Genomic DNA, 27,384 nt, shown 5'->3' with positions numbered 1-27,384 from the left:
CCCCCTCGGGAGGTGGGGGCTGAGAGGCGGCTGCGGACGGGGGCTCCCCAAGCAGGCGGGAGCCTGGATCCATTGTGCAAGGTCTGTGCATAAACCCCCTGAGGGAATTGAGCCAGAGAGACGGCCCTGCCCCTGACCTCAGCACCTGAACTTAATTTAACACTGAATAACAGCCCTGCCCCCGCCAAAAATCCTAAGGCGGGAAGCAGCATTTGAATCTCAGTCCCCAAATGCTGGCTGGGAGGACCAGGAGGCGAGGTGGGTGTGAGGAGAACATTCAGAGGTCAGGCCACTGGTTGGAGAAAATGCCAAGAAAAGGGAAAAGAAATAAAACTATTGAAAGGTACTTTATCAGAGAAAAGACACCTCCTCCCTTCCTTTCTGATGGGGAGGAACAATGCTTGCCATCAGGCAAAGACACAGAAATCGAGGATTCTGTGTCCCAGCCCACCCAATGGGCTTGGGCCATGGAAGAGCTCAAGAGGAATTTTGAAAATCAAGTTAGAGAGGTGGAGGAAAGACTGGGAAGGGAAATGAGAGGGATAAGGGAGAAGCATGAAAAACAGATCAGCTCCCTGCTAAAGGAGAACCAAAAAAATCTTGAAGAAATTGGCACCTTGAGAACTAGCCTAACTCAGCTGGCAAGGGAGGTTCAAGGGGCCAATGAGGAGAAGAATGCTTTCAAAAGCAGAATTAACCAAATGGAAAAGGAGATTCAAAAGCTCACTGAAGAAAATAGATCTTTCAAAACTGGAATGATACGGATGGACACTAAGGACTTTTCAAGAAAGACAGATATCTCAGAACATACCGCGCAGATTCGAAAAATGGAAGATAATGTGAAATATCTTATTGGAAAAGCAACTGACCTGGAAAATAGAATCAGGAGAGACAATGTAAAAAGTCTGGGACTACCTGAAAACCATGATCAAAAGAAGAGCCTAGACATCATCTTCCATGAAATTATCAAGGAAAACTGCCCTGAGATTCTAGAACCAGAAGGCAAAATAAATATTCAAGGAATCCGCAGAACACCGCATGAAAGAGATCCAAAAAGAGAAACTCCTAGGAGCATTGTGGCCAAATTCCAGAATGCCCAGGTGAAAGAGAAAATATTGCAAGCAGCTAGAAAGAAACAATTCAAGTATTGTGGAAATACAATCAGGATAGCACAAGATCTGGCACCCTCTACATTGAGAGATAGAAGGGAATGGAATAGGATATTCCAGAAGTCAAAAGAACTAGGACTGAAGCCAAGAATCACCTACCCAGCAAAACTGAGTATAATACTTCAGGAGAAAAAATGGTCTTTCAATGAAATAGAGGACTTTCAAATTTTCCTGATGAAAAGACCAGAGCTGGAAAGAAAATTTGACTTTCTAACATAAGAATGAAGAGAACCATGAAAAGGTGAACAGCAAAGAGAAGTCATAAGGGACTTACTAAAGTTGAACTGTTTACATTCCTGCACGGAAAGACAATATTTATAACTCTTGAAACATTTCAGTATCTGGGCACTGGGTGGGAGTACACACACACACACACACATGCACACACGCACACATACATAGAGACAGAGTGCACAGAGTGAATTGAAGAGGATGGGATCATATATTAAAAAAAAAATGAAATCAAGCAGTGAGAGAGAAATATTGGGAGGAGAAAGGGAGAAGTTATATGGGACAAATTATCTCTCATAAAAGAGGCAAGCAAAAGACTTATTAGTGGTGGGATAAAGAGGGGAGGCAAGAGAAAAACATGAGGTCTACTCTCATCACATTCCACTAAAGGAAAGAATATAATGCACACTCATTTTGATAGGAAAACCTATCTCATAATACAGGAGAGTGGGGGACAGGGGCACAAGCAGGGTGGGGGGGAGGATAGAGGGGAGGGCATGGGGAGGAGAATGCAATACGACGTCGACACTCATGGGGAGGGAAAGGACCATAAGAAAATAGAAGTAATGGGGGACAGGACAGGATGGAGGGAAATATAATTAGTCCTATACAACACAACTAGTATGGAAAACATTTGCAAAACTAAACAGATATGGCCTATATTGAACTGCCTGTCTTCCAAGGGGAAGGGGTGGAGAGGGAGGGAGCTAAAGAAGTTGGAACTCAAAGTGTTAGGACCAAATGTAATGTTCTTACCACTGGGTAACAAGAAATACAGGTTAAGGGGTCAAGAAAGCTATCCGGCCCTATAGGACAAAAGAGAAGACGGAGAAAAAGGCAGGGAGGGAGGATAGCGGAGAGAGCAGATAGGTCAGAGGGGCAATTAGAAAACTTGGGTCTGGGGGGGGGAGGGGAAAAAAGGGGAGAAAATTTGTAACCCAAAATTGTGTGAAAATAAATGTTAAAAGTTAAATTAAAAAAAAAGATATTATATTTGATCCGGGAAATGCTACGGTACAAGTTAAAGTCAAGTTTATAAAACCCACAAGAGACCAGCGAAGAAAGTCCTACTATGGAACTGGTTGTTGTTCATGGCTATGAATGTTCATTTAAAACTGGAAAATGGATGACTGGTGTCAAAAGGAGTGGAGTCACTAGGGCCAGAGAAACAGAAAATTCAAAAATCAAAGGAAAGAAAAAAAATCTTAGAACAGGAGGGATGAGAGAAAAACCAACGGTGGGAATAAGAAAGAGATTTGTAAAAGAGCAGGATAACTCTAGAGATTTTAAAAAAATTAAAACACAGTTGGGGAAGGGAGGCAGGTAGGACAGTAAAAGTGTCATCAATCCCTTTTGTGATGTATTATGTGCCACCTAAAACCACCGAAGGAATTTACAAGTTTAGCACCAGCTTACCTACCCCAAAGCATGTGTATGTACTTGAGCACTCTCTCCACAAGGCTCTGATCCTTGTCAAATCCCATTCAAATGCCCAACTACTCGTTACACGCTCTTTTTAGATGACATTGAACAGAAAAATGTAAACAATTTTGTAATACATAATTCTCCATTTACAGGTGACAATTAGATCTAGGGAGGTTAGATTACTTGTTCAAGGTCACACAGATGTCAGAGAAGAATTTGAATCCAGGTCCTCTGGTTCGAGATGGAATGTTTTTCTTCACTGTCCCATGTTACCTCTTGAGGGTTCTGAGTTACTTTGGAAAATCAGTGCAGAAAAGGCTTCAAAACATAGTTCTCAAAGGCTTGCAGCTACAGGTTAATAAGTTTGGTTTAACGTAGATTTAAATAAAGTAAAATTATGAAAGAAAGAGAAACAGTAAGAATTCAAAAGCTATGAGACACCCTTTCTGAAAATGCCTCTAACCTCTTGCCCTGGCCCTAAGAAAGGTCAAACATGCCGCTTGTTCAATATGACTTCCCATGCAACATATTTGGTTAGAAACCAAACAAAATTCAGGGGCAAACAATCAGCAGTGGGATGAAACTAGACCCTCAGTCTTGATGCCTGAATGAAAGGAGAACAAAAAAGTGAGCTCCGAGCATCTGACCTACCAGTGACATTGAGGGAGATCACCTGGACCTAGAAAGTCATTTCCCGGAGATAGTATGAAGATATTGCCCTTTCAGGATATTTCCACCAGGGCAGCTAGCAAACCAGAGACAACCAGGAAGTAGAAAAAGACATAATGATGTGATTGGGGAAGCTCCAAACATGGCAGACTCCAAGAGGGTCATACTCACCTAAATGCTGCCCCTGATAACTTCAGCCGAAGGCAGTCTCACATATGACATCATCCACTAGGGAACGAGGACCTGACATTTTTCATTTAATCTCCAGAGCAGTCCAGGCATGTGATTCAAGAAACTAGGTGGTATAATGAAAAGAGCATGGAACTTGCAATCAGGAAGAATGGAGTTCAAATCCTGCCTCAGACTCTTACTAGCTGTGTGACCCTGGACAAGGTGCTGAAACTCTCTCAATGTAAGTTTCTCCATCTGTAAAATGGGGATAATAATAACACCTACCTTGAGGGGTTATTGTGAAGATAAAAGAGTTAACATAGGTAAAATGTTTTGCAAACCTTCAAGGGCTGTATAAACTATTATTGTTACCCTAACATGCCAAGAAGGTTGCCCTTTTCACTACACTTCCCTCTCTCTTCAGAATACCCTGAGAAACCTGTCTTATCCCTAGCACCCTAGTAATACTTTACCTTTTAAAGTAGGATTTTCGCTGAGACCACTTGGAATGCATATGTTCATCTTCTCCAAATAAGTAAATGCTATTCATTCAATATCTAACATTCACAAGCACTTAAATGCCTAAGTCCAAGATACTACGAATCCTTTCATAGTATTGGGGGGTAGGCATTCTTACCTGAAAGGGCAAGAAAAGATTTTTAGATTGGTTGAGAGAAAACATTAGGGCCCTTGTGGTCTTGATCAGTTGCATTTATTAAGGGCTTACCAAGTGTTAGGCACTGTTTTAAGTACTGAGGATATAAAGAAAGACAAAAACCAAAAAGCTCACATTCTAATAGATACAATAAGATGTAAATAATTAGATATGTGTAAGGTTTTTACAGATAGAGTATCATCTGTAAGGAAAACCAAGAAGCATAGAGTAGCTGGATGTAGAATGTAGGGAAAGGGGGCTGGAAAGTTCCTGGTTGGTGTTTGGTCTTGGCCATGCTACTTTTTTCCTATTCAGAAATGAACCAATTTGTCAATGAGCATTTCTGAAGCACTTTCTATGTTCCAGGTATAACTCAGATCCTACCTTTTCTATGAATCTTGCCAGGATCGCTCCAGCCCACACTTCACCCTAACTTGAAAATATAAAAACAGCATTATTAAGCTTGCGCTGTGTGCAGATCTTTATGTGAGGTTTGGGGGAAGGATCAAATTTAGATAAAGCACGAATTCTGGCCTCATGGAACTTACAGTCCAGAAATGGAGATAAGAAACTAACAGATAACGGGACACAATTATTTATACGAATAAAGAGAGAGATATATATAGATATATGTGTATGTATGTATATTTATATATATGTATGTATATACACATACACACATACATATATGCATCCGTATATATTTTATATGTGTGTGTGTACATATAACAGTATTGTATGCTAGTGGGGAGGGAATGGGGGGAGTCATTACCAACTGAAGATATCTGGGAAGACTTCCTGGAGCAACTGAGTTTTTCTTTATATTGCTGTTCATTGTATAAATCGTTTTTCTGGTTCTAGTCATTTCACTCTGCATCAATTCATGAAGGTCTCTCCAATTTTCTGTGAAGCTGTCAATTTTATAATTTCTTATAATGTGATAATATTCAACTACTTTCATATACTGAGATTTCTTTAATCATTCTTCAACAGGCAGTTGCCACCTTAGTTTCCAATTGTTGGGGGATTTTTCTATTATGGAAAAAAGTATAAAGCTTTATATCCATGAGTCTTTTTCCTCTTTCTTCAATCTCATTGGGTTTATTGTTGGTGGACTAAATATACACATGAGTAATTACTAAGTATATAGATAAGGAATTTTGGGATGAAGACACTAGCAACTGAGGGGATCAAGATGAGTCTTTCGTAGAAGGAAACATTTGACCAGAGTCTTGAAAGAAGCTAGAGATTTTTAAATTTGCAAGTAGAGAAGGAATGCATTGTAGGCATAGGGAGCAACCCTTGCAAAGGCATAGAGAATTATGCTGATAAGGAACAGCAGGTAGTTCAGTATGACTGGTATATGAGGGGTGTGGAAGGCAATAATGTGCAAGAAGCCTGGAAAAGTAGGCAGGAAACAGATTGTGAAGGGCTTTAAATGTCAAATGTATTTTATCCTGGAGGTTCCTGACCAGAAAAATGACATAGTCAAATCTGAACTTTAGGAGCATCAAGCTGGCAACGGTGGAGAGGATGGATGGGAGACAGGAAGATGAGGCAAGTCAATTAGGAGGCTATTGTAATAATCCAGGAGAGAGGTAATGAGGGCCTGAATTAAAGCAGTAGCCATAGGAATGGGGAGAGAGGATAGCTACAAGAGATATGGTAAAGGTGAAATTGACATAGCCTGGCAACTGACTAGATAAGGAGAGAGAAAAAGAGGAAAGAGACAAGCATGATCCCAAGATCTTGAACCTGGGTGACTGTATGGTGGTAAGATTGTCAGCAGAATGAGGCAATTTGATTTTATAGGGAACCTGTCTCAATATAACTCATGAGGAGGCCACAATAGGTGTCTCCAGTATCTTCTCCCCCCATCCTTTTCCAAGGGAGACTGTAACTGATGCCAGAAAAGAAAGTAGAAAGTTGGGGGCCAGAGACTGGCTCCTCTGCTCTCCTCAGACAGAAGAGGTACAAGGCTACAATTATATCTATCTACTCCATTAAATGTTATTAATCTGGAGGATATAAATTTAAAATTCAAACTAAACTTTTGATAAACAGAAAAGGAGAACCCCAAGCTTTATATTCAAAGCTTGACTTCCTTCCCACCAAATACCAGTTCCAAAATGAACATACATAGCAAATAGCAAAGACCATTTATCCAGGTCAATAGGAAAACAGAAATCAGAATGAATATAAATAGAATATATACACAATACATATATATTCTATTTATTAATTTTATATTTATATATTTATTAATACATATTTACATATCGATCAGACAATAGAGAATGATGGAGCTCTCTAATTGGAGAATGAGATTGAGATTACCAGGTCTCACCCAGAGGGGAATTCCCCAAAGTCTCTATTCAGGTGTTGAAAGCTGTGAATAGGGACATTATAGAGACTGCCAGGTCCTCTCATAATGGCTTCTTCCCATGTCTTATTCTTAAGCAACCTAAAAGATGACTGGCATTGTCTATCTTGTCTCTTGAAGTTGGAAGCCAGAAGAATCCAAAGAGACCAGGGAGCCCAAAGAGATTAAAGAGACAGCATCTCTCTTCTCTCCTCTCTTATCAGCTCCACCCTCCACATAGGCCTGCATAGATGTCCACCAATGAGGATAAAGTCCTATACTAATGGGCTTTGGGAATCACAATAGAATTACATGTGGCCTCATTATTTTCTAGTTATTTTGTGAGGGTTAAGTTTGCCTCCCTCACTGGACTGTAAGCTTACCTTGTACTACCCACTGCACAGTATCAGGTACAAAATAGTCCCCAGCAAGACCTTGCTGACTGATTGAAGGGAAACATTAGCCTGAGGTCAAATGGAAGGCAGCTGCAGGAATCAGTCCTCGTCCTAATCTTTCCCCAGTCACTGGGCAGACCCAAAGCAAAAAGTGATGGATATAGACATCAGTCTCTGGGACTTCGCCATAGCCTCCTTTCCTCCAAATCACAGTCAGAGTCGTGACTTCACCCTTCCCTTTCTAAGATATTGTCTGCACCCATTTTCTGTGGCGTCTTTCCCCCATCATTGGCCAAGAGAGAGGGAGCAGAGTAGAATTCTCTAACTTCTGTCATGACCCCCTGGGAAACTGGCACTGGGCCTAGGAATGTTTCCAGGCCATAAAGTGCCTGGGCACTGCTGCATCATCAGGAACAATTCAAAGTGAAAGTGGAGGGAGTCCTTCTGGAAATCTGCCAAGCCCTCCCACCTCCATTCAAAGCTTCCCCCTGTGCTATGGAATATGGCCAAATACAGATGGAAACTTTATCAAACTCACCAGCAATAAACGCATGATGCCATAGTGGGGTGGGCTTTCACCTGTAGGGGTATGTTAAGCCTCCTATATCAGCCTAGTCTATTTGGCGAAATGGATTCATTTCATTATCACCTGTGAACTTCATTGGACTTTAACATTTCCAAAATTCCCATGGCTCTGGTCCCTCCAAGCCACTCTCCCTCTGAATTGGTTTTCTGACGGTGCCACTTTAAACATGATTCAAGAAAAATTACAGGGGCCTCCACTCCATCTGTCTCTGGAAATGGTCTTTGCGCTCAGATCCTTTGCCAGCAACACTCCATCTCCACAATTACCTCGGCTATTTTATCTTTATCTGTCTGGAACGCTGAAGGGGAAGCAGCAGATAAGGCTGATATTTAAGTGACTTATTCAGCTTAAACACATTTGCACCTCCAGAGCATGAAATACCCCACTGGGGTGCTGGTCCTTCTCTGGGGGGGGCGGGGAAGGGCAACCCCTGTGCCATCTTTAGACTTCAAGAATGATGAAGAGAAACTGCCAGGAAGCAGTTTTAATTATAACAGAGCCCAAGGTGATTCAAAGCCAAACTCCAACCAAAAATCTTATCTCCTAGAGAAGTGACTCTCATAGGTGGGAAGGTAGATCCTAGGTATTAGATGAAATCTAACGTCAAATTTGAAAACACATATTCATAGCAATTAAAGAGATATAGGTTGAGCCCCATGGAGGGGGTGGTCTATTGACTACTTCCAAAGACAGGGAAACCTTCCTACCTTGGCCTCTGGAGCAAAAGTAATAGTCCTGAGTTTGAGGTGAGTGTATTCTGTTTACAAAGATAAAAGGAAGGCCATTAGGGAAGCAATGATCAAAAGGCTTAGATATCAAACTCGTTTATACCTCCCCAGCCTGATAAGTAATCAATAAATACATCTTTACTAAATATCTACTATGTGCAAGGTACTATGGGAGGAATAAAGTCAATGAGTCATAGACTTACCCACAAGGAGCTTACCATCTAATACAGGACATCTCAGTGGGTATCAGTGGAGTATATGAGTTGTCCATCAGTTATCCCTCACTCTTGCTACACAAATGGTCCATCTTCTTCCTTTGTCATTGAACTCTCAGATAACATCCCTTAGGCCAATTCTCCTGTATAATTAATTCCTCACTGGGAACCCATGAAATAAGACACATACACATTTTTTAAAAAAAGTTGTTAGGTACCCTGTGCTACAGACCAGATGAGGAGTATAGGTACTAAGTACTATAGGAGTTCAGATGAAAAGGTGAGACCACCCCCTATCAGGTGGGATAGTCATGGAAGGTTTCACCATGCAGGCAGGACTTAAATTTAACCTTGAAGAATAGGACAGACATTCCAGGTAAGGATATATGCTGAGGGGTAAGCCTGATAGCTTTGGAAGATAATGAGTAGACTGGTTTAGATAAAGCAGATAATCTATTTTTTCCCTTTTTTCTTGGGAGGGGAGGGGAAGAAATTGGGGTTAGGTGACTTGCCTGGGGTCACAAAGATAGTAAGTGTCTGAGACTGGATTTGAACTCAGGTCCCCCTCCCTCCAAGGCCAGTGCTCTATCCACTGCTCTACCTAGCTACCTCTAGACAATTGATTTATAGGAATTAGTAGGAAATAAAGTTGGGGGGGTAGGTTAAGATCAAGTTATAGAGTACACTGAATGCCAGGATAGTGAAACTGGATTTTATCCCATGAATAGGGGGGAATGCATTCCAAATGAGATGTATTCTTATAGCACTGAGAAAGAGAGAGGAAAGGCTGCCCGGTGAAGTTATCTTCCTCTTTTCTGAAGACAAGATATTCTTGCTTCTGACATGAATCATTCTTCATGGAAAGGGATAGAAACTGATCCTCACTTTCCAAGAGGGAAATCCTATTGGCTATCTCCAGTGCCAAATCCAGAGGAAACAAGGCAATACAGTTCTACTTTCGCACGCTGACACATCTCTGGGACTACATCTCTTCCTAATCCTCCAGAATCTCCCCATTATCATCCTTTCCTTCCTTCCCTCCATGAGAGACCCCTGCAAATATACATAAATACGTTTTCCCTGTCCATTTGCATCTAATAGAAAAAAATTCTAATTCACAGCTAACATTCCACCTCTGCATCTGGCATATTTACAAATATGAGAGGCCAATTTTCAGAGGATTCAAGCCCCTAAGGAGAAGAGAAAAACTGCTATCTCTTATTCATTCCCTTAGCTGCTCTTTGCTTCCCCAAGGGATGGACAGGCCCTGAGCCAGAATAATAAAATCTGATATTTATAGAGAACTTTAAGGTTTCCCAAGTGTTCCTCCCAACAATCTTGTGAGGTAGATAATGCAAGCATTATTATTCCCATTTTCACAGATGAGAAAACTGAGTTTCAAAGAGGTTTGATCAAAGTCACGGACCAAGTGTTTGTGCCAAGATATGATCCTAGATCTCCTAACTCCCAGTCCAATTTTCTCTCCACTGTAACATGTGACCTCTGTGGGGATGAATAACATTGATCCTAAAGTATCTTCTTTATCCAGGGCTTAGTTTAAGTGGTGAGCTCTGTCTATGAACCAATCATCCACTTGTAATCCCCTCAGATGTTTCTCTAAAGCAAAATTCTTTCCTGGTCAAGGAGAGAGATCCTTTAAAAAAAAAAAAAGATAAAATAAAGGAGGAAGACCATCTACTCTGATTCTCCTACTCTGAAAATCCCCAAGGAACTATACCCTAGGCAGTCAAAAAGGCCCTAGTGAAATGATATGAGTTTCATATATCTTTGGTCTAGTTCCTTGTCATACTCTCTATATTCCTCATGCTTGTTCCTACCTTACACAACTTTCTGGCAGTACTGTACCTGCTACCTTGATTACCAGGAGGCAGTTGAAGGATTTTGCAGAAACATGCCTCCATAACTTGTTTTTTTCAACCTAAAGGCAAAGCGAGCCCCATTTGCGCAGCAGACAGACTTTGTCACCATGAACCTCAGAGCCATCACTTTGCAGATAATTGTGACTGGGGTGAGAGGCACTGAAGCCAGTGAGAAGACAGGAAACAGACACCTGCGATTTCTTATCCATGAGGTGCCTAGGCCCTTAAGCAGAAGTGTTATTCCAATTTTCTCACTTCCATTCTCCTTTAACCTCAGACCAAAGCAGGATATGCCTACTTTCATTTGATTTGTAGTCTGAATTCTTTAAAGAGATGAAATGTTCATCTTTTTTTTAACCGGGCCAGATACAGGAAGGATAAAACATGGATTTGGATGAATGGCTCTAAACACTAAGGGCCACTACAAAGGAATGTCATGCAACTAATCCATTCTTGCTGCTAACCCAAAAGTCAGAAAGTCCATGGAGGACTTTTTTTTCAGAGATTTCAGGCTCCCTAAGGGCTAATTTCTCTGAAAGCTGCATTAAACTAATAGCACTATAAAAGGTCCATTGTGAGATGTAATTGGTTTGCAGGACTTTCCTATAAAAATAATAAAAAGACTGCCAAAGGCAGTTTCCAAAGGTCAATTATCTTTGTGTTGCTTGAGTTGAGTGGAGGTCAGTCCCAGCATTCCATTTTATAGGTGTGTTAATCAAAACCAGGGCTGCCCCATCCATCTGACCTCATCAGCTGTCAGGAAGAGCAATGTTTCCACCCTTGGGTTGGTCCAAAAGAGTCTAGTTTGGATTCCCCTTCTCCTAACTGAAGACTGAGTCACAAACTTCAGTTGCAAGACGAAAGAGTGAGAAGTAACTAATGAAAAAAAGCCTTGTGATGATTTCCCTCCCACTATCTCAGCAGATCAAAGAATACCAGCTTCAGCAGCATCCCACCATGTTATCCTAATCCATAGTCCCAACTCAAATCTATGTGTAAAAAGAAGTCTCACTGGAACAAGGTAATGATCCACTTCATTCCTCTGACTCTTTAAAGGGTCAGATAGCTAGCAGACAGGTTGCTTTGCTTGGGCCTTTCTTGAGAAGAAGCTGAAAAATCCATGTGTATCCAAAGAGGTGAATGAATCTTGGCAAAAGTGTTGCTGTGGCTCCTCAATGAGGACTTGACTCTAAAGACTATGACTTGGTTAAGATGCAACAGGGAATAGCAGACAGCTAAGGAAAAATACTGCTCCCGTTAGAAAGGTCAAGAAGTGTAAGGTAGAAAGGTCAAGAAGTCTAAGGCTCAAGAATGAAAGGAAATAACATTTCCTTTTGCTTCCTGGAAAGCTGCAGTGACCAGGATGGAGTAGGATAAAGTCCCCAAAGAAGGCATACCCCCAGAATGTGGAAAAACAGCAAGGTTAGGAAGATGGCTCTTACTGGGGCAAAAATACATGTAAATTGATAGGATTAGCTACTTCTGGGAATCTTGCCCAGAAGTAACTCACCCTAAGAGATATAGGGTAGATGTATGACTAAAATTATAGAGACCTTCCAAAACCCCCATAATCTAAAAATGTAATTAATGTAAGATAAATGAATCTTGGACATGATAACAAGAAGTAATGGAATGAAAACAGCTTTTGATGACTCAGAAAGGCTACTGGAAAAGAGAAGTTTGGCTAGGAACAAATGGCCATGCTTAAGTCTTGTCTAAAGAAGAGGAAGTCCTGACTATTCAGCCTAAGTATCCATGTCATTTAACAGGTATATATATATATCCCCAGGGAGTTGGGAGGAGGGAGTGGGTTGAGTGTTTTCATCACTTAATGACATAACCTGTTAAAGCCATTTAATTTCCTTCACTGTGACACCATACTCCTCAAGCAATCCAATAAATAGATATTACTACCAGAAAGAGAAGGCACTGGCCAGTTGACAGTTTTTCTCAGTCATTCACAAATTTATACTTCTTAGTGTAAATTAATAAATTAGTTTTCTGGTTTAGTCATCATACTCTTAAGAATCTGTTTAGTATGAATCTGTCCCTCAAGAAACTGACCGGATGAACTGATAGAAAGGGTTTCCTGAAAGTGCAAAGCAAGTGTCAGACCCAGAACCCCTTATGAAGCAGTGCGTAAAAAAACCAAATAGCTAATCTTGTCCCTTCCCATCTTAATTATGATAACTAAGTTCAAAAACCAGTAAAAACATGTGCATACTCACCCCAAAACCCACCTAGATAGCCTACCTTTGGGGCTGACTAATGAGGGAGGAAATCTGAAAGACTGTCTAGAAGCATTAACAGCAGTAAGGTAGAAGATGCTGTATTCTCTAATAAACAAAAGAAAATTTTCTAACCCAGCCAAGAATTGCCAGTAATGTCAGTTAAGGCACCAACTTTTCTAGAACAAGCAAAGGCACTCTACTTATTACGTCTCCTTAGAGCTAGTGAGGACTAGAATTCCATAAAGTATCTTTTTCATCACTGGGAATCAATAGAAATCATCAGACCTCCTAAATGGGTTAGACTTCATTCCTATTATTTCAAACAGAATATATATCCTATGTATTTTATATAGATCCTCTTCTATTGTTTGTAACATCTCTCAACTAACATCCCCTTCTCTCCTCTCACACTGCCACCACTCTGGTGCAAGCCCTCACCATCTTATGGCTAGGCTATTGAAATAGGGATGATCTCCGTACCTCAGGCTTCTCTCCAATACAATCCATCCTCTACTCAGCTGTCAGATTGATCCTCATAAAACACAAATGTGACTATGTCTCCCCACTCTCCCCCCCACCCCCCCCTCCCCCCCGCTCTATTTAATGAACTCCAGTTGGTTCCGATTGCCTCCAGGATCAAATATAGAATCCTCTGTTTGGCTTTTAAAACTCTTCATAATCTTGCCCCTTCCTACATTTCCCTGCTTCTTACAATTTACGTCTCCCCCAGTACATACACACATACACAATTCTGCAACCTAATGACACCAGCTTCCTTGCTGTTGTTGGAAACCCAATACTCTATTCCTTGCCTGTGGATTTTCACTGACTGTACCCCACTCTTGGAACTCTCTCCCCAAGTCTCCCTCCAAGCTTCTCTAGCTTCTTTCAGATCTCAACTAAACCCTACCTTCCACTAGCGGCCTTTCCTTGTCCTCCTTAATCTTAGTGCCTTCCCCCTGGAAACATCTCCAACATACTCAGTTTATGTCCTGTTTGTGCATATTTGTGTTTGCATGTTATCTCTCCTATTAGACTTCAAACTCCTTGACATTAAGAACTGTCTCTGCCTTTCTTTGGATCCCTTTGCTTAGCACAATGCCTGGCTAATGCTTGTTGCCTGATTGCAACAAGAAAATCACGATAGATATGTGAGCATTTTAACCTTTTATACCCAAGTTCGTCTTGGGAGAGGCAACATTTGCTGGTCAATAGTACATGAAGCTTATTTTTAAAAACATGGAAGACCCATAGGTCTAGGATACAAATATAACACAAAATTTAACAATTCAACAAACAGTTACCAAAGTTGCCTACTTTGTGCACAAGACCATTTGGTGCTGGAGGAGATAGAATGATAAGAAGGCAACCCCTCTCTTCATGAAGTTTATTATCTAGCAAGGGCTCCCCCAGACCTTGCATTTGTTATCCTGTTCAGAAAAGAAATAGCTATTAAGCAACAGACTATTAAGGCCATTCAATTTCTTTGGCTTTGACTATACACACCCCAAGAAACTTTCTGATTTTCATTTGATTCTCAAAGTAGACTTTCCAAATGGATTGAGAAAGCAATAACTAGCTGACATATGTATTGACGAATTCACACTTTTTAGTGTAAATTAATAAATTGATTTTCTAGTTTAGTCATCAGTACTTCTTAAGTGGTTAGCATGAATCACTCCCCCCCCCACAAACTTCTATTGATCACACTTCATCACTCTTAGTTGATTTTTCTTTAAATGTACACTTTGAAAAATTCTAACGTAAACTAGACAGTGTTTGGTTCTTTCTGAAAAGATGAAGCTCAGTTGCAACATTAGTGACCTCTACCTTACTGAATGATCTTGAGCAAGTTGCAATCTCTCTAAGTTTCAGTTTCATCTGTAAAATGGGCATAACAATACCTGCTCTGTCTATTTTATAAGGATATAATGAGTATAGAATAAAGTGTGTATAGGAAATTGCAAAGGACTATGAAAATATGTTATTATTATTATACCAACAAATATCATACATATCCATCAATTAATAGCTAGTACTGGTCCAAATGAAGGCTATACTTTTACCTCCAAAGGTGGCTTATATGAAATACTATTATGATCTTATTTTCCATCTATATGTATAGATAGATAGACAAATATATACACAGATGTAATGTGTATATATATACACATGTGTATATATGTTTATGCACATGTGCCTATACGTTTGATATACATTTTATATGTATATAGATAGTTGTAGTGCCAACATAATATTCACAGCGTCTATGGCAGCCATGAGTATGCCCATGCAATTCTGAATCGCAAAATACAACAGACTTGCCACGTGGAAGACAGAACCAAAACATTTATTCAGATACCAGAAAGCTGAATCCCAACACCAGAAAGCCAAATCCATCATAGTAACAAAGAAATCTATATATAATAACAATGCAGAAGGCAACACCAGCCCCAAGCCTTACCTTTGTTAGGCTTCCCACACCCCAGCTCCCTTAAACAAATCACAAACAAGCTCTCCCACTCACCCTAGTTGCTGTCTTTCCCAGTTCTGACTGCTGTCTGACTAATTTCCTCTCAGATCTGCTCTAGCTCTGTGTCTTCATGTTCCACCCTTCCTGCTACACCCCTTCCTGTTCCATGCGACTTAGATTCATGTGACTCGGGCTTCCATGTGACTTAAGCAAGTCATATCGGCCTATTAATGGATGGGAAAGATCTTACCATTAAGAAGTAAAATTCCATTAACAGTAAGCAAAAATGCATTATCAATACAATAGCATATTTATATGTAGATATATGTGTAGACAGACAGACAGACAGACAGACAGACAGACAGACAGACAGACAGACAGACAGATAGATAGATAGATAGATAGATAGATAGATAGATAGATAGATAGATAGATAGATAGATAGATAAAGACAGACAGACAGATAGATGATATAGATGCAAGTATTTCCCCTTTTCAAAGACATCTCCTCTTAGGACAACAATCAGCATTCACAACTGATATACTGACATTAATATACAAATAGGAATAAAGGTATTAAGTCAAAGCACTCCAGCGTGAAGAAGACAGAAAGAGACAGTTCACATTTGTGTAATATTTTACATTCAATAACCCCATGTGCTAAGCAGTATACATGTTATTATTCCCTGTTTATACATGAAGAAACAGAGAGTCAGAGAGGTGAGAGGAAGCAAAATCAACTGAAGTTCAAGATTCTTTCATCCTTCCAGTTCACAGGCAGCAGGGGCAAGGAGTCAGGAGTACTCAAAGAGCTTGCCATTTCTGGTTTAAACATTCTAAACATTCTCTGATTTAAACACTCTTCTTAAACTGTCAAGTGAGAGTAATTCTGAAAAGTAATGCTGAATATCCAGGGGGAAACAAATCCTCTGATAATAAATCCCACAAGGAAATGGTAAAAATGTCTCAGATAACTGGACAGCCAACTGATGTTCTCTTGGGAATCACCCATTGACAAGAAGATAAGTTGCTGCCCATTTTGTGGAAGAAGAGGCAAAGATACATTTACTTTGGACATTTTGCTCACAACTTCATGATAAGTGCTCAGCAAGTTACAGGGCCCTAGTTCTGCTATTAGACAAAGTGGAACTTGTTGTTAATTTGGTTTGGGTTTGGGGTTTGGTTTTTTCAGGGAATGGGAAGCTGTCACATAGCTGAACAGGATTTATTTCCATCTGGAGAAAGTACAAATCTCCCCTTAGAGGTTTACATGTGTGTGTGTGTATAAAGACTTTATATATCTACATACATATATATATATATATATATATATATATATATATATATACATAAAGACTAGATTACTAAGAGTATGTTTTTAACAACAACAACAAGAGAATTTGGATACACACTTCGGTTAATATAATATGAATCCTGTTTAAATCTACAGGCATGAAGAAGGCATCTGACGGTTCTTCACAGAAGAAAATGGGACCTCTGGAGAATTACACTAAGAAATGGTCTTCTGATATTGACAAATCTCTGCTCCACACCAAGCAGAGCAGAGAATTAAGAAAGTCATTTCCAGTCATGGCGTAGGTAAGCATCTGAGCTGAAATATGATGAAAGTCGTTAATTTTTTTTTTCCATTAAGCTACCAAGCACAAGTGAGAAAATTCCTTCCTTTTCTCATTTCAACCTGAAATCTGCTAGAAACCCCATCACCCAGATTTGTCACAATAAAGCAACACATTGCTCTTTTGCCTTTTTCTCCAAAAACAACAATAAAATATGAAGTGTTGCTGCCACCACTTAACATGCAGATTGATGCGAAATGAGTGCTAATTAATGACTTTTAAAGTTACAGCTCTTTATTCTTGTCTCACACAGCATGCCAACCAAACCCAAGGTCTTAACATCTATAGAGTTTGAAGATCTTATTTCAAGCTCACCTGCTGAATGGGTGCTCCAATTAGAGTCACAGATTTAGAGCTGGAAAAGACCCCTGAGATCTTTCAAGCCTAATCCCTTCATTGTATAAATAAAAAAAATGGAGACCCAGAGAGCTGACTTGTCCAAGGTTACACAGCTAGAAAATGACAAGAGTCAGGATTTGAATCTAGGTCTTCTAACTCCAAATCTATGATGCTTGCCAGTATTCCAGGCTATGCAGTGACCAGATCCTGGATTGGTTTCTGAACTATTTCTTGCAATTTTTTTATGTTAAGAACAAATCTCCCTTATAGGAAGGACTGAAGCTGTAGAGCTGGAAAAGACCTTAGAGGTCAGCTAGTTCACTTCATTTCTGAGTTGAAGAAACCAAGACCCAAAGAGATTAAGTGACTTGCCCAAGATCATACTAGTAGGAAATGGCAGAACCAGAATCTTAATTCTGGTCCTATGACTAGAAGGTTAGTGTTCTTTCCACTACATTACCCTTTAGAAGCAAAATTTTGCAACTTTAATACAGACATAAAGAACTATTTGACTTCTTGTCCACTAAAGTCCTATTCTGATGCATCGTAGCATAAAGGTGTTCCCTTAAGCTCTTGCAAGTTTTGCCACTGGGGCATGAGTGTTGTAAGGCCCTACAAAACTAGAACGTCCATAATGAAGAGCACAGATAATTTGAGGACCAGACCAGCTAAATTTGGAGAAGGTTTTGTCCACAGGAGCTCATAGAGACTGTCTAATGAGGCTTGGAGGAGAGGTGGGGCTTGGAGGTGGGGTGGGATTGCAATCTGCATGGGTGGAGGGAATACCCACACAGATTTACTCAACAAATATTTTGTTCAACAAATATTTATTAATAATAATAATAGCTGACATAAAGCATCTCTGTGCAGAGCACTGTGCTAACTGCTAGAGAAGATACAATTTAAAAAGATAATAAGTCCCTGCCCTCAAGGAGCTTACAGTCTGGTAATAGGACACATACAAACACATACAAATAAAAAACACAATACACAATGTCAAGTGCACTTGAGGGACACAACAAAATTCATTGGGAAGTCTGAGAAAGGAAATATTTTGCAGACTGGACAATCAAGGAAATAAGTTAAAATCGCAGATCTTTCAAAGAATTAAAGCCTATCTCTATACAAGTATTTTTAGGCACATCACAACTAAAAAAAAAAACCAAGCCCTCCACCTCAGGTTATGGGGCACAGCAAACAATGGCCAACACTACTCATTTTGTGGCATGTAAGTCCCCCAAACCCCAAAACCATATAGCCATCAGTCTCAGGGTAATCCCCCAAACCAACATCTAACATATCATCTTTTATACCCTGTTGAGTTTGGATTATGCAGAAAGTTTCTACTATATTCTTTTTTCTCTACTACAATAAAGACAACCCAATTCTGAGCTTTACAGAAGTGGACAGACCTCAGAGTCAGAATAATCTGTAATCAAGTTTTACCTGTGACACATACTAGTGAACAGGCAAGATATTTAGCCCCTCAAGACTCCCAGACAACTCCCTAAGGCCACTGATTTAGTAAGGCTACCAATGTACTTCTGTATAGGAAATTTCTCACTGGAGAATTCCCTATGATAATGAAATATTGAGTACGGAGCCCCCCTAAAAAAAAACCAGGCACTTAAAGACAAAGATGAAATCAAAGTAGTCCACACCTTCAAGGAACTCAAACTCTACTGAAAAAAAACAGTATGTAGGAGATAAGTAAGTACAAAATAAGTACAAATTAATGGGTGGGAGACATAGCAGAATAACAAATCAGGATGTCAGGAAAGGCCTCTTGTAGGAACTAGTGACTGAGTTGTCTTGAAGAGAAAGGCAGAGGTAAAGAGAAAGGATATTCCAAACATAGAGGCACAACCCTTATAGAAGATCGAATGTCATATGTGGCGATCAAGTAGACCAGTTTTGCTGGAATATGGTATATGTGAAGGGGAGTAACAGTCATCAAACTGGAAAGATAAGCTTGAGGTTTAAACACCAAACAAAGTAGTTTTTACTTTATCCTAGAAGAAAGAGCCCCAAAGCACCTTGCACAGGAGATTGGGAATGGTCAGACCTGCACTTTAGGAATATCACTTTGGTAACTAGGTAAAGGACTTATTGGAAAAAAGATGACGCTTAGGTAAAGGGACCAATGAGGAGACTACTGCAACAGTTTATGCGAAACAACTGAGGCTTAACTTGGGGTGATGGTGATATGAGTATAAGGGAGTTGGGTAGATGTGAGAAATTTTGACAAGGAAATACCTATAAGATTTGATAACCCAGTGGAGATGGGGAGTAAGAGTGAAAGATCAAGGATGACCTCTAAGTGGCAAACCTGAGTGAATGGAAGAAGGGCAATATCATTTGCACAAACAGAAAGGAAAGAAGAAGGTGTTCAAAAAAAAGATAGTTATTTCTGTTATAGACATGTCTGAGATGATATATATTTGGGAAGCATCTACATGGAAATCACAGGCAAACCCAGGGAACTGATGAGACCACAAGAAAGAAGGTATGGAGAGAGGAGAGTCGACTGCAGACCCAGAAAATACAATTCACTAGTATGGTATACAGATGTATATATGTGTTTATGTAGATATACATATATATGTGTGCGTGTGTGTGTGTATATATACATATATATACATACATACATACATATATACATACATACATATATATACATACATATATATGTATATATATGTGTGTATATATATATATATATATATATATACATACACACAAACATAGATACATTAGTTCTAGGAGAGTCATTCTGTCGCCTCCCATGATTCTCCCTCCCACCAAAAACAAACTACAAACTGCTCTGTTTCCCTTTCTGTAACTCTGTGTATTTTAATTTTTGTACATTTTTTACTTCCGCCTTGAGAATATACATTTGACCCACACCACAGCTACGTGCTCTCTGCAGCATGGAGGTGAACTGGATCCAGAGTTCCAGTTTTCAAAATCTGTGACTACTCCCAACCCCTGAAGAGTGCCACCTGTTCTGAAGTACTATTTTCCTTTAGAGACTGCAGGGCCATTTACCTGTCTAACCACATTCCTTGATGCTTCTTAGAGTTAGAAAGGCCCTGGAGATCATCTCATCTAGACCATTCTCCCTCCCTTCCTCCAGTATAAAAATCCCCTCTATACCAATGCTGGCAAATGACCTTTAGTTCTATGTTTTAGCACTTCCATTGATGGTGACTTCACAATGATGTGAGGCAACCTATTTCATTGTTGGAAAATTCAAATTATTAGAAAGTTTTTCTCTATTATTAAGATCTATCTCCCTGTTAACTTCTACACACCCATTCCATTTTGACTCTCTGGAGTGTTACAGAACAATTCAACTCCCTTTTCCTCACGATATCCCTTAAAATATTAGAAGATCATAATCTATATCTTCTCAAGTCATCTTTTCTCCAAGACGGGAGTGTCTATTAATTAAATGACAATACCCAGAATTACTTAGGTCTGCCCTCTATCTATTGTGTCAAGAATGGAGTATTAGATACTAATAAATGCTCGCTGAGTTGAATTGAAAATTAAATTGTCCTGCCTTTCCTACACATCCATCAGGAAGTTGAGTATGAATATGCAGGGTTGCTTTGTATACATTCAGAATCTTTAAAAGCTCTTAACCATCCTAACCCCACTCCTGGAAGGCTATCTGCATCATTAGAAGTTAGAAGGCTTCGAGTCATTAATGTAATTGGCAAACATAATGACTTTCATTTCATTCCCTTATATTATCATAGGGAAAAGTAGAAAGAAGACTCCCTTTAAACCACTAAGGAAAATAACTTATCGTTGGTTTGAGAACTTGAAAGATCTTGGCATTCTCTCCTAAGTACAAAGAAAAACAATCATCGGAGCAAGAGACCCAGAATTGACATATTATACTTTAATAGCTGTTAAAACTACCAAGTTAAGGATATCCATTATTAAAGGTGCCTAAATATGTCTTCACAGTACAATAAGAACACTTGATCAGGTCAATTCACCCAGTAGTTTTGAATGTTCAAAATGTATATTATCCATTAATCTGACCATTTGGAACAATAAGTTCTAAAAAGAACAGAATATTAGGAAGTAATTTTAATTTGGGCATTTTAAATGCAAAACAACCCAGGAATGGAAGAGTTTCTATATGCTAAAAAAGAATAAAATCATCCTTAGAAAAGAACTCAGCTTTTAAGGCCCTTGTATATAAAATGCCACAAAAGACTTGATTAGGCAATTAAAGAAGTCAGGGGGGTGTACTGCATAATGCTGAAAATTCAAGAACTACATATTGTATTACATAGTAAGGAGGAAGAAGAAGGTATTAGACTGGATTAAGACGAGGAACCAAAATATGCACATATTTCTAACTTTAAAACAGCTTGACAAAGTTTTTCTAGTGCCTAACATAGTAGCCTGAATATAGCAGGCATTCAGTAAATATTTGTGGAATTAATGAAGAAGATATTTCCCCCTCTAAAATATATTTAACAATATTATTAACTTACAATTACATAACTCTTTAAAGGTTACAAGGTGCTTTTCCCAAAACAAGACTTTGAATTAGGAAAGTACAATAGTATTATCCATCTTTTCCAGATGAGGAAACTGTGGCCTTGAGAGGTTAAGTAAATTGCTCATGATCACACAGCTGGTAAGTGCCTAAGGTAGGAATTGAACCTGTCTCCTGATTCCAAGTTGGCCCTCTGTCTTCTATACCATGACTCCTCTCACTATGAAAAGGAAATGTATGGGTCATGACATCGTAGGAGGGATAAGAATATCTACAACATCATGTAAGAAAAGGCCACAGGTTATTCCTGAACACATAAGTCCTCTCACCCACTCATAAATCTAAATCACTCTAGTCAGTAAAAAAAAAAACAAAACCCAAGTCAGCTGGGCATCTTCTGGCCATCCAAATTTACCTTCCTTTGGAGAGGAGAAGGAAGGGGAGGAGGAGACAGACAGGAGAGGAGAAGCTGAGTTACCCAGCTGGTTGGATCCCCATTCAGGCAGCTGTGTCTACTCACAGATTGTTGTGTTTGTCCTTCGTTGCCGAAGACCATGCCATCAGCTCCTCCTCTCCTGTCTGTCTCCCCCCTCCCCTTCCTTACCCTCTCCAAAGGAAGGTAAATTTGGATGACCAGAAGATGCCCAGTTGACTTGGGTTTTACTGGCTAGATTCCTTTCCTTTCCTCTTCTGTCCTTTTCTTTCCCTTCCTTTCCTTTCCTATCTTTTCCTAAAACCTTAAACCCACTGCATTCTGAATCTAAATCACTATTGATTAGAGATATTAAATTAAAATACAAATTAAAAATTAATTAATTAAAATACCACCACCTCACAACTCTCAGATTGACTAATATGACAGAAAAAGAAAATGACAAATGTTGGAGAGGATGTGGGAAAATTAGGACACTAATGCAATGTTGGTGGCATTGTGAACTGATCCAACCACCTCTGCTTCCTTTTAAATATGCTGTGTCCCCTCAATAAGTAACCCTCCACTCCAGTTATCCTAAAAAATTTCCTAGATCTCTTTTATCAGAGAATTCTATCTTCAGCTCCACAAATTCACTTAGTAGGAATGATCAGTGTGGGGAATAGTCAAGATCCCACATCCCATTCTCCTCAAAACAATCCAATAATAATTGAGGGGGTTAGAGATTTTAAACCACCTGTGTTAATCAAGTCTTCACTTTAGATTTCAATTTCCACACTTATCAACTGGAAACTTTAACAATCTAAGTCATTTACTTCCAAACATATAAGGATGAAGAAGAGGATGTCAGCTACACAATTTTGAAGTCAGTGCCAAATAAATACCACATTTTGCATTGCCATAAAAACATGAAAGCCTTCAAAAACATAATGAAACATGTGACTGAAATGAGAAAATGCTGTGATGCTTACAGGATTTAGAGCTGAAAGTGACTTAGAAATCATTGATTCCAGCTCCTTCATTTTACAAACAAGGAAACTGAGGCCCACAGCGGGAAGTACTTTGTCCAAAGTGCACAGGTAGTAAGTATGAGAGACAGGATCTGAATCCAGAATTTGACTTTAAACGCAGTCTTCTTCCCACTACAATATGCTGTCTCTCAAAACAGAACTGAATTTTGTATCTGAATCAGAGAAATGAAGGGCATTATAATGGAAAATGCTCACTCACCTTCAACTAGAAAAGAAATGGAGCAAAATAAGGATTTTTTAAAGCCTCATTTACAAGATATCCATAAATGTTTGCAGGAAACCAAGTTCCTTGCTCCCTAATTCCAAAATTATCTCCATAAAATCAATCTGTTTAAAGCCACTGGGAGAGGTGACATTTGCCAAATGGTCCCAAAATCTTTGATGCCACTAATGCTAAATACATGCAAAGAGTATTTTCTAATGAAAGTTTTGGCTTGGATCAAACTTCAGAAAATCAAGAAATGGAATTATATTAAATTGACAAACCCCAGACATATTTTTACAGCTAAATTACAACCCTATGACAAATAGTTACCGATATATCCTCTTGGCATGTCTACTACTGGATATTATTGCTCATACTGCAACAAAACTTTGCCCTGAACAATTCTACAGAATTAAGAGAACTAAAAACCTCACTAGAACAACTGTCACTGAGAAGCTAGGAAGGACAAATAATGTCCAAAGATTTGATCTTATGCTCCTTTCCAACAAGAATGGAAGTTTCACCTAACTTACCATTGGTTCAGTTGGGATATAGTAACCAATAACATTGCAGCCCAACTCCTTTTAGAAGATCAAAATCCTATATAATTTCCTAGCCTTTCTTTTTGAAGCATGTCACATTTACAAATACCGTGTAAGTGTCACTATAGTTTTACAATGATCTTTGCTTATTTGCAAAGCTCAGTGTTTTGAATACCTCATAGTGGTGTTTGGGGATATGGGATTATCTCAAAGGGACAATCTATCAAGCCACTGGAATGTTCCATGTATCCGATGACCAATGTTGCTAATGGTAATTGTGAAGCTAAAACTGAGATCTGGTTTTTCCATTTGGACATGGATTTAATGCCACTGAACGGGGGAAATGGGTTGCATTCGATCAGCAGTAGCACAATCAGCTGCTGTTTCAGCTTCCCAAGACTCCCTCAGTCCTTAAAGAACTTTTATTATTGTTATGCTAAGAGCTATGCTCCACTCTACAGAGATGTGTAGAGTTTTCCACTACAGACACAAGTTCATTTCTATTGGTGACCTAATAAAGATTCTAAACTCTGACGACCAGAGGTAAAAGCATCTTAACCTGTTATCTACCAGTCTCCAAGGTTGCAATTATACCTTAATTATACAAGCAGCTATTGTCACATTCTCATTATGACATTTCTATGAGGTATTCAATCATAAAATTACATTACCAAATTCAGCTTTTACTTAGTCGTTTTACAGCCATTTGCCCATTCAATTATCATCCCCATTGGGAATAACATTATATCTGGTACTATAACATTAACATGTTGCATAGTAAATTCTAGGGTGTAATTTCAAAGCCTTAAGTAAGCCCCTTGAGTTAGATAAACAATCATATGTCTACATGTTTGGTGTATCAACTGACACAGCTGCTTGAGGTCAAAGAAAGAGTCAATACAAATCTACATTCCAGAAATTCCCTGACATAGCTAATATTTTCCCCAGATAATATAAATGGACTTCAAGTATTTAAGAGGCAGATTCATTTACCTGAAGAGAATCTGGATGGCTCTGAAAAGGAAAGAAAGAAAGAAGGAAAGAAAGAAAGAAGGAAAGGAAGGAAGGAAGGAAGGAAGGAAGGAAGGAAGGAAGGAAGGAAGGAAGGAAAGGAGGAAAGGAGGAAAGAAGGAAAGAAAGAGAAAAAGAAAGAAAGGAAGGAAGGAAGGAAGGAAAGAGAAAGGAAGGAAGGAAAGAAGGAAGAAAGAGAGAGAAAAAGAATGAAAAAAGAAAGAGAAAGGAAAGAAGGAAGAGAGAGAAAAAGAAAAGAAAGAATGAAAGAAAAAAAGAAACCCTTGAAAATTATTGTTAAGATTGAGGAAATTGGGAAAAATCAGAGGCAAATTCTTTCCCTTCCCTCCTCTGTCATACAATTAATCCCATACAACTGGTTAAACAACTGACATGCCATTACAACATTTCATACTTTGATGAGAGACAAATGAGTTATAAAGAACTCTCCTACCATCTCCTACTTGTCGACATAATGTGTCCATGATAAATTTATGACATAAACAAAACACCCAGCCAACTTGTCCCAACAGCTTGCCTTCTAGAACTACCTTCAACAATGTTGCCCCTCTTTTCCACCATCTGAATGATGACTCCTTAACAACAATGAACTTTTTATAATTCCCTTATTTTTGTCATCAGTTCTCCAAAGGCTGTTCTTTGGTTACTGTAAAGTTTAGAAAGTGAATTGGTTGTGCAAAGAAAACCAGATTAAGAGGAGACCCAAAGAAATAAGCCAAGTGTCCTCAAACAAAATTGCTGAATGAGCAGATCATTCTCTTCATGAGAGAGAACTCTGCGTAGAAGCCCAAATAACTATTAAATCAAAGAGAAAAACGTATATTGTAAGCTCTAACTCGGACTCTCAGAATAAAGGGTAAAACATATCCCTAGCATATTTTCACTGGGTTCCTAAATTAAATCCTTATTTTGAAGGTTTGATTCATTGGCTTTAATATTTTATTATGTATTCTAACAAAGCAAAGATCAAAATCTCTGCAAAGGTTTTGTATTTGAGGATTTTTTAATAATATATTGTTAGCATGTTCCTTTGGAGTAGTTTTCTTCCCTCAGACTTAGAGATAGCTTCCACATAGAAATCATTTTCAAAACACTAGTTTTTAAAAGATTAAGAGTTCCACCATCTTCAGCATCTCATGCAATTACTTTGTCTTATGACTTGTTAACAGAGGATAAAAAAGGTAGCTTTTTATTTAGAAGGCTGGAGGATATGCACTAGATTTCTAAAAATACAAAACATCAAAAGTATTATGTTATCTAAAAGCAAAAATTAAACTTCAAAGCTTTTCCACATGGAATATCTAGATTTGACACATTTCAAATCAGTCAGATGTTAACCGCCAAAGTTCTGGCTCTAACAGTGGGTCAGCTTAATTGAATAGATCTAAGCACAATCTGTTTGTATCCACATGGACCAACCCAAACTTCATCTCTGTTAAATGTCTGTGACTCTGCCGTGTGTGACATTGGGTATTATTCCATTCTGCTTCCTGGAATCCAAGTAATGAACTGAGTGGAAATTCCTCATTCATGTGACATAAAAAACATGCCTTCCAAACAATGCTGAGCAAATGTAATTGATTAGTCAATTGGGCACTGATAGTTGCTCCAGATTTTACGCCACTGCCTTGGTTGTCTTATTGATGGAGAATCCTCCACCAGTATAACGAGGGCCAGGTCTGGTCGTTGGATAGGTATTTTCTATCATGGAGATGCATTCCTTATTCCTTTAAAAAGGAAAAAAAAAGTTAGTTGATTTATCATCTTTCTTTCTTGAAAGTTTGATGTTACAAGAATTTCTTGGTATAATTATTTATCCATTTAAAATGGGCTGATAAAAGCTTCCAGTTTTAGATCAGGTGACTTAAACCTAATTAGGTGACTACTAATAACGTTGGGAATACAAAAGAGCTACAATTAAGTGAGCCCTCCTAATGTGAGCCTAAATATGGATAGAGGATCGCATTAGAACTGGAATGCTGTGAACTTTGCTGGCTCCCAACTTCTAGTGATCCTTCATTCTTATGAAATACTTATTTATTTTGAAAGGCTCAATGAAGTGTTTTTTCTCTTCACTGAATTATAACCAAATCCATCATGTGTCAACTTTTTAATTTTAGAAAAGTCCCTGAAAAACTTTTATTTCACATGTGCAGAAGTCAGTAGGAATTTATATCAGATATATACATTCATAAAAGATTAATTTTCTATAAGCATCGAGATACAGTAATTTGTAGGAGAAGTTTGCTAAAATTGCAAAGAGAAAATGAGACAAATAAGTTCACTAGACAAAACATAATGACAATTTTATAAAAGGAAGAGAGGGGAAGGAAGGAAGGAAGGAAGGAAGGAAGGAAGGAAGGAAGGAAGGAAGGAAGGAAGGAAGGAAGGAAGGAAGGAAGGAAGGAAGGAAGGAAGGAAGGAAGGAAGGAAGGAAAAGAAAAAGGAATCTT

The 27,384-nt window shown here is 38.9% G+C and overlaps 1 protein-coding gene across 5 annotated transcripts in view; it reads right to left on the bottom strand.

Moving 5' to 3' along the window:
* CFAP58 (cilia and flagella associated protein 58) overlaps positions 1–27,384 on the bottom strand; it is a 163,505-nt gene that overhangs the window by 22,142 nt on the left and 113,979 nt on the right. For 4 of the 5 annotated variants that reach the window (XM_072621698.1, XM_072621688.1, XM_072621690.1 and 1 more), the window contains one exon: positions 21,062–26,658. The exons of the other annotated variant lie outside the window; for it this stretch is intronic. In XM_072621698.1, the coding sequence (XP_072477799.1) occupies positions 26,547–26,658 (112 nt within the window). In that variant the 3' untranslated portion in view covers positions 21,062–26,546. Of the gene's footprint in view, positions 1–21,061; positions 26,659–27,384 lie in introns of those variants that run through there. 5 annotated transcript variants of the gene reach the window in all.

This window comes from Notamacropus eugenii, chromosome 1 (genome assembly GCF_028372415.1).
Source record: "Notamacropus eugenii isolate mMacEug1 chromosome 1, mMacEug1.pri_v2, whole genome shotgun sequence".
Lineage (NCBI taxonomy): Eukaryota > Metazoa > Chordata > Mammalia > Diprotodontia > Macropodidae > Notamacropus > Notamacropus eugenii.
This window is presented reverse-complemented; position numbering and strand designations above follow the sequence as displayed.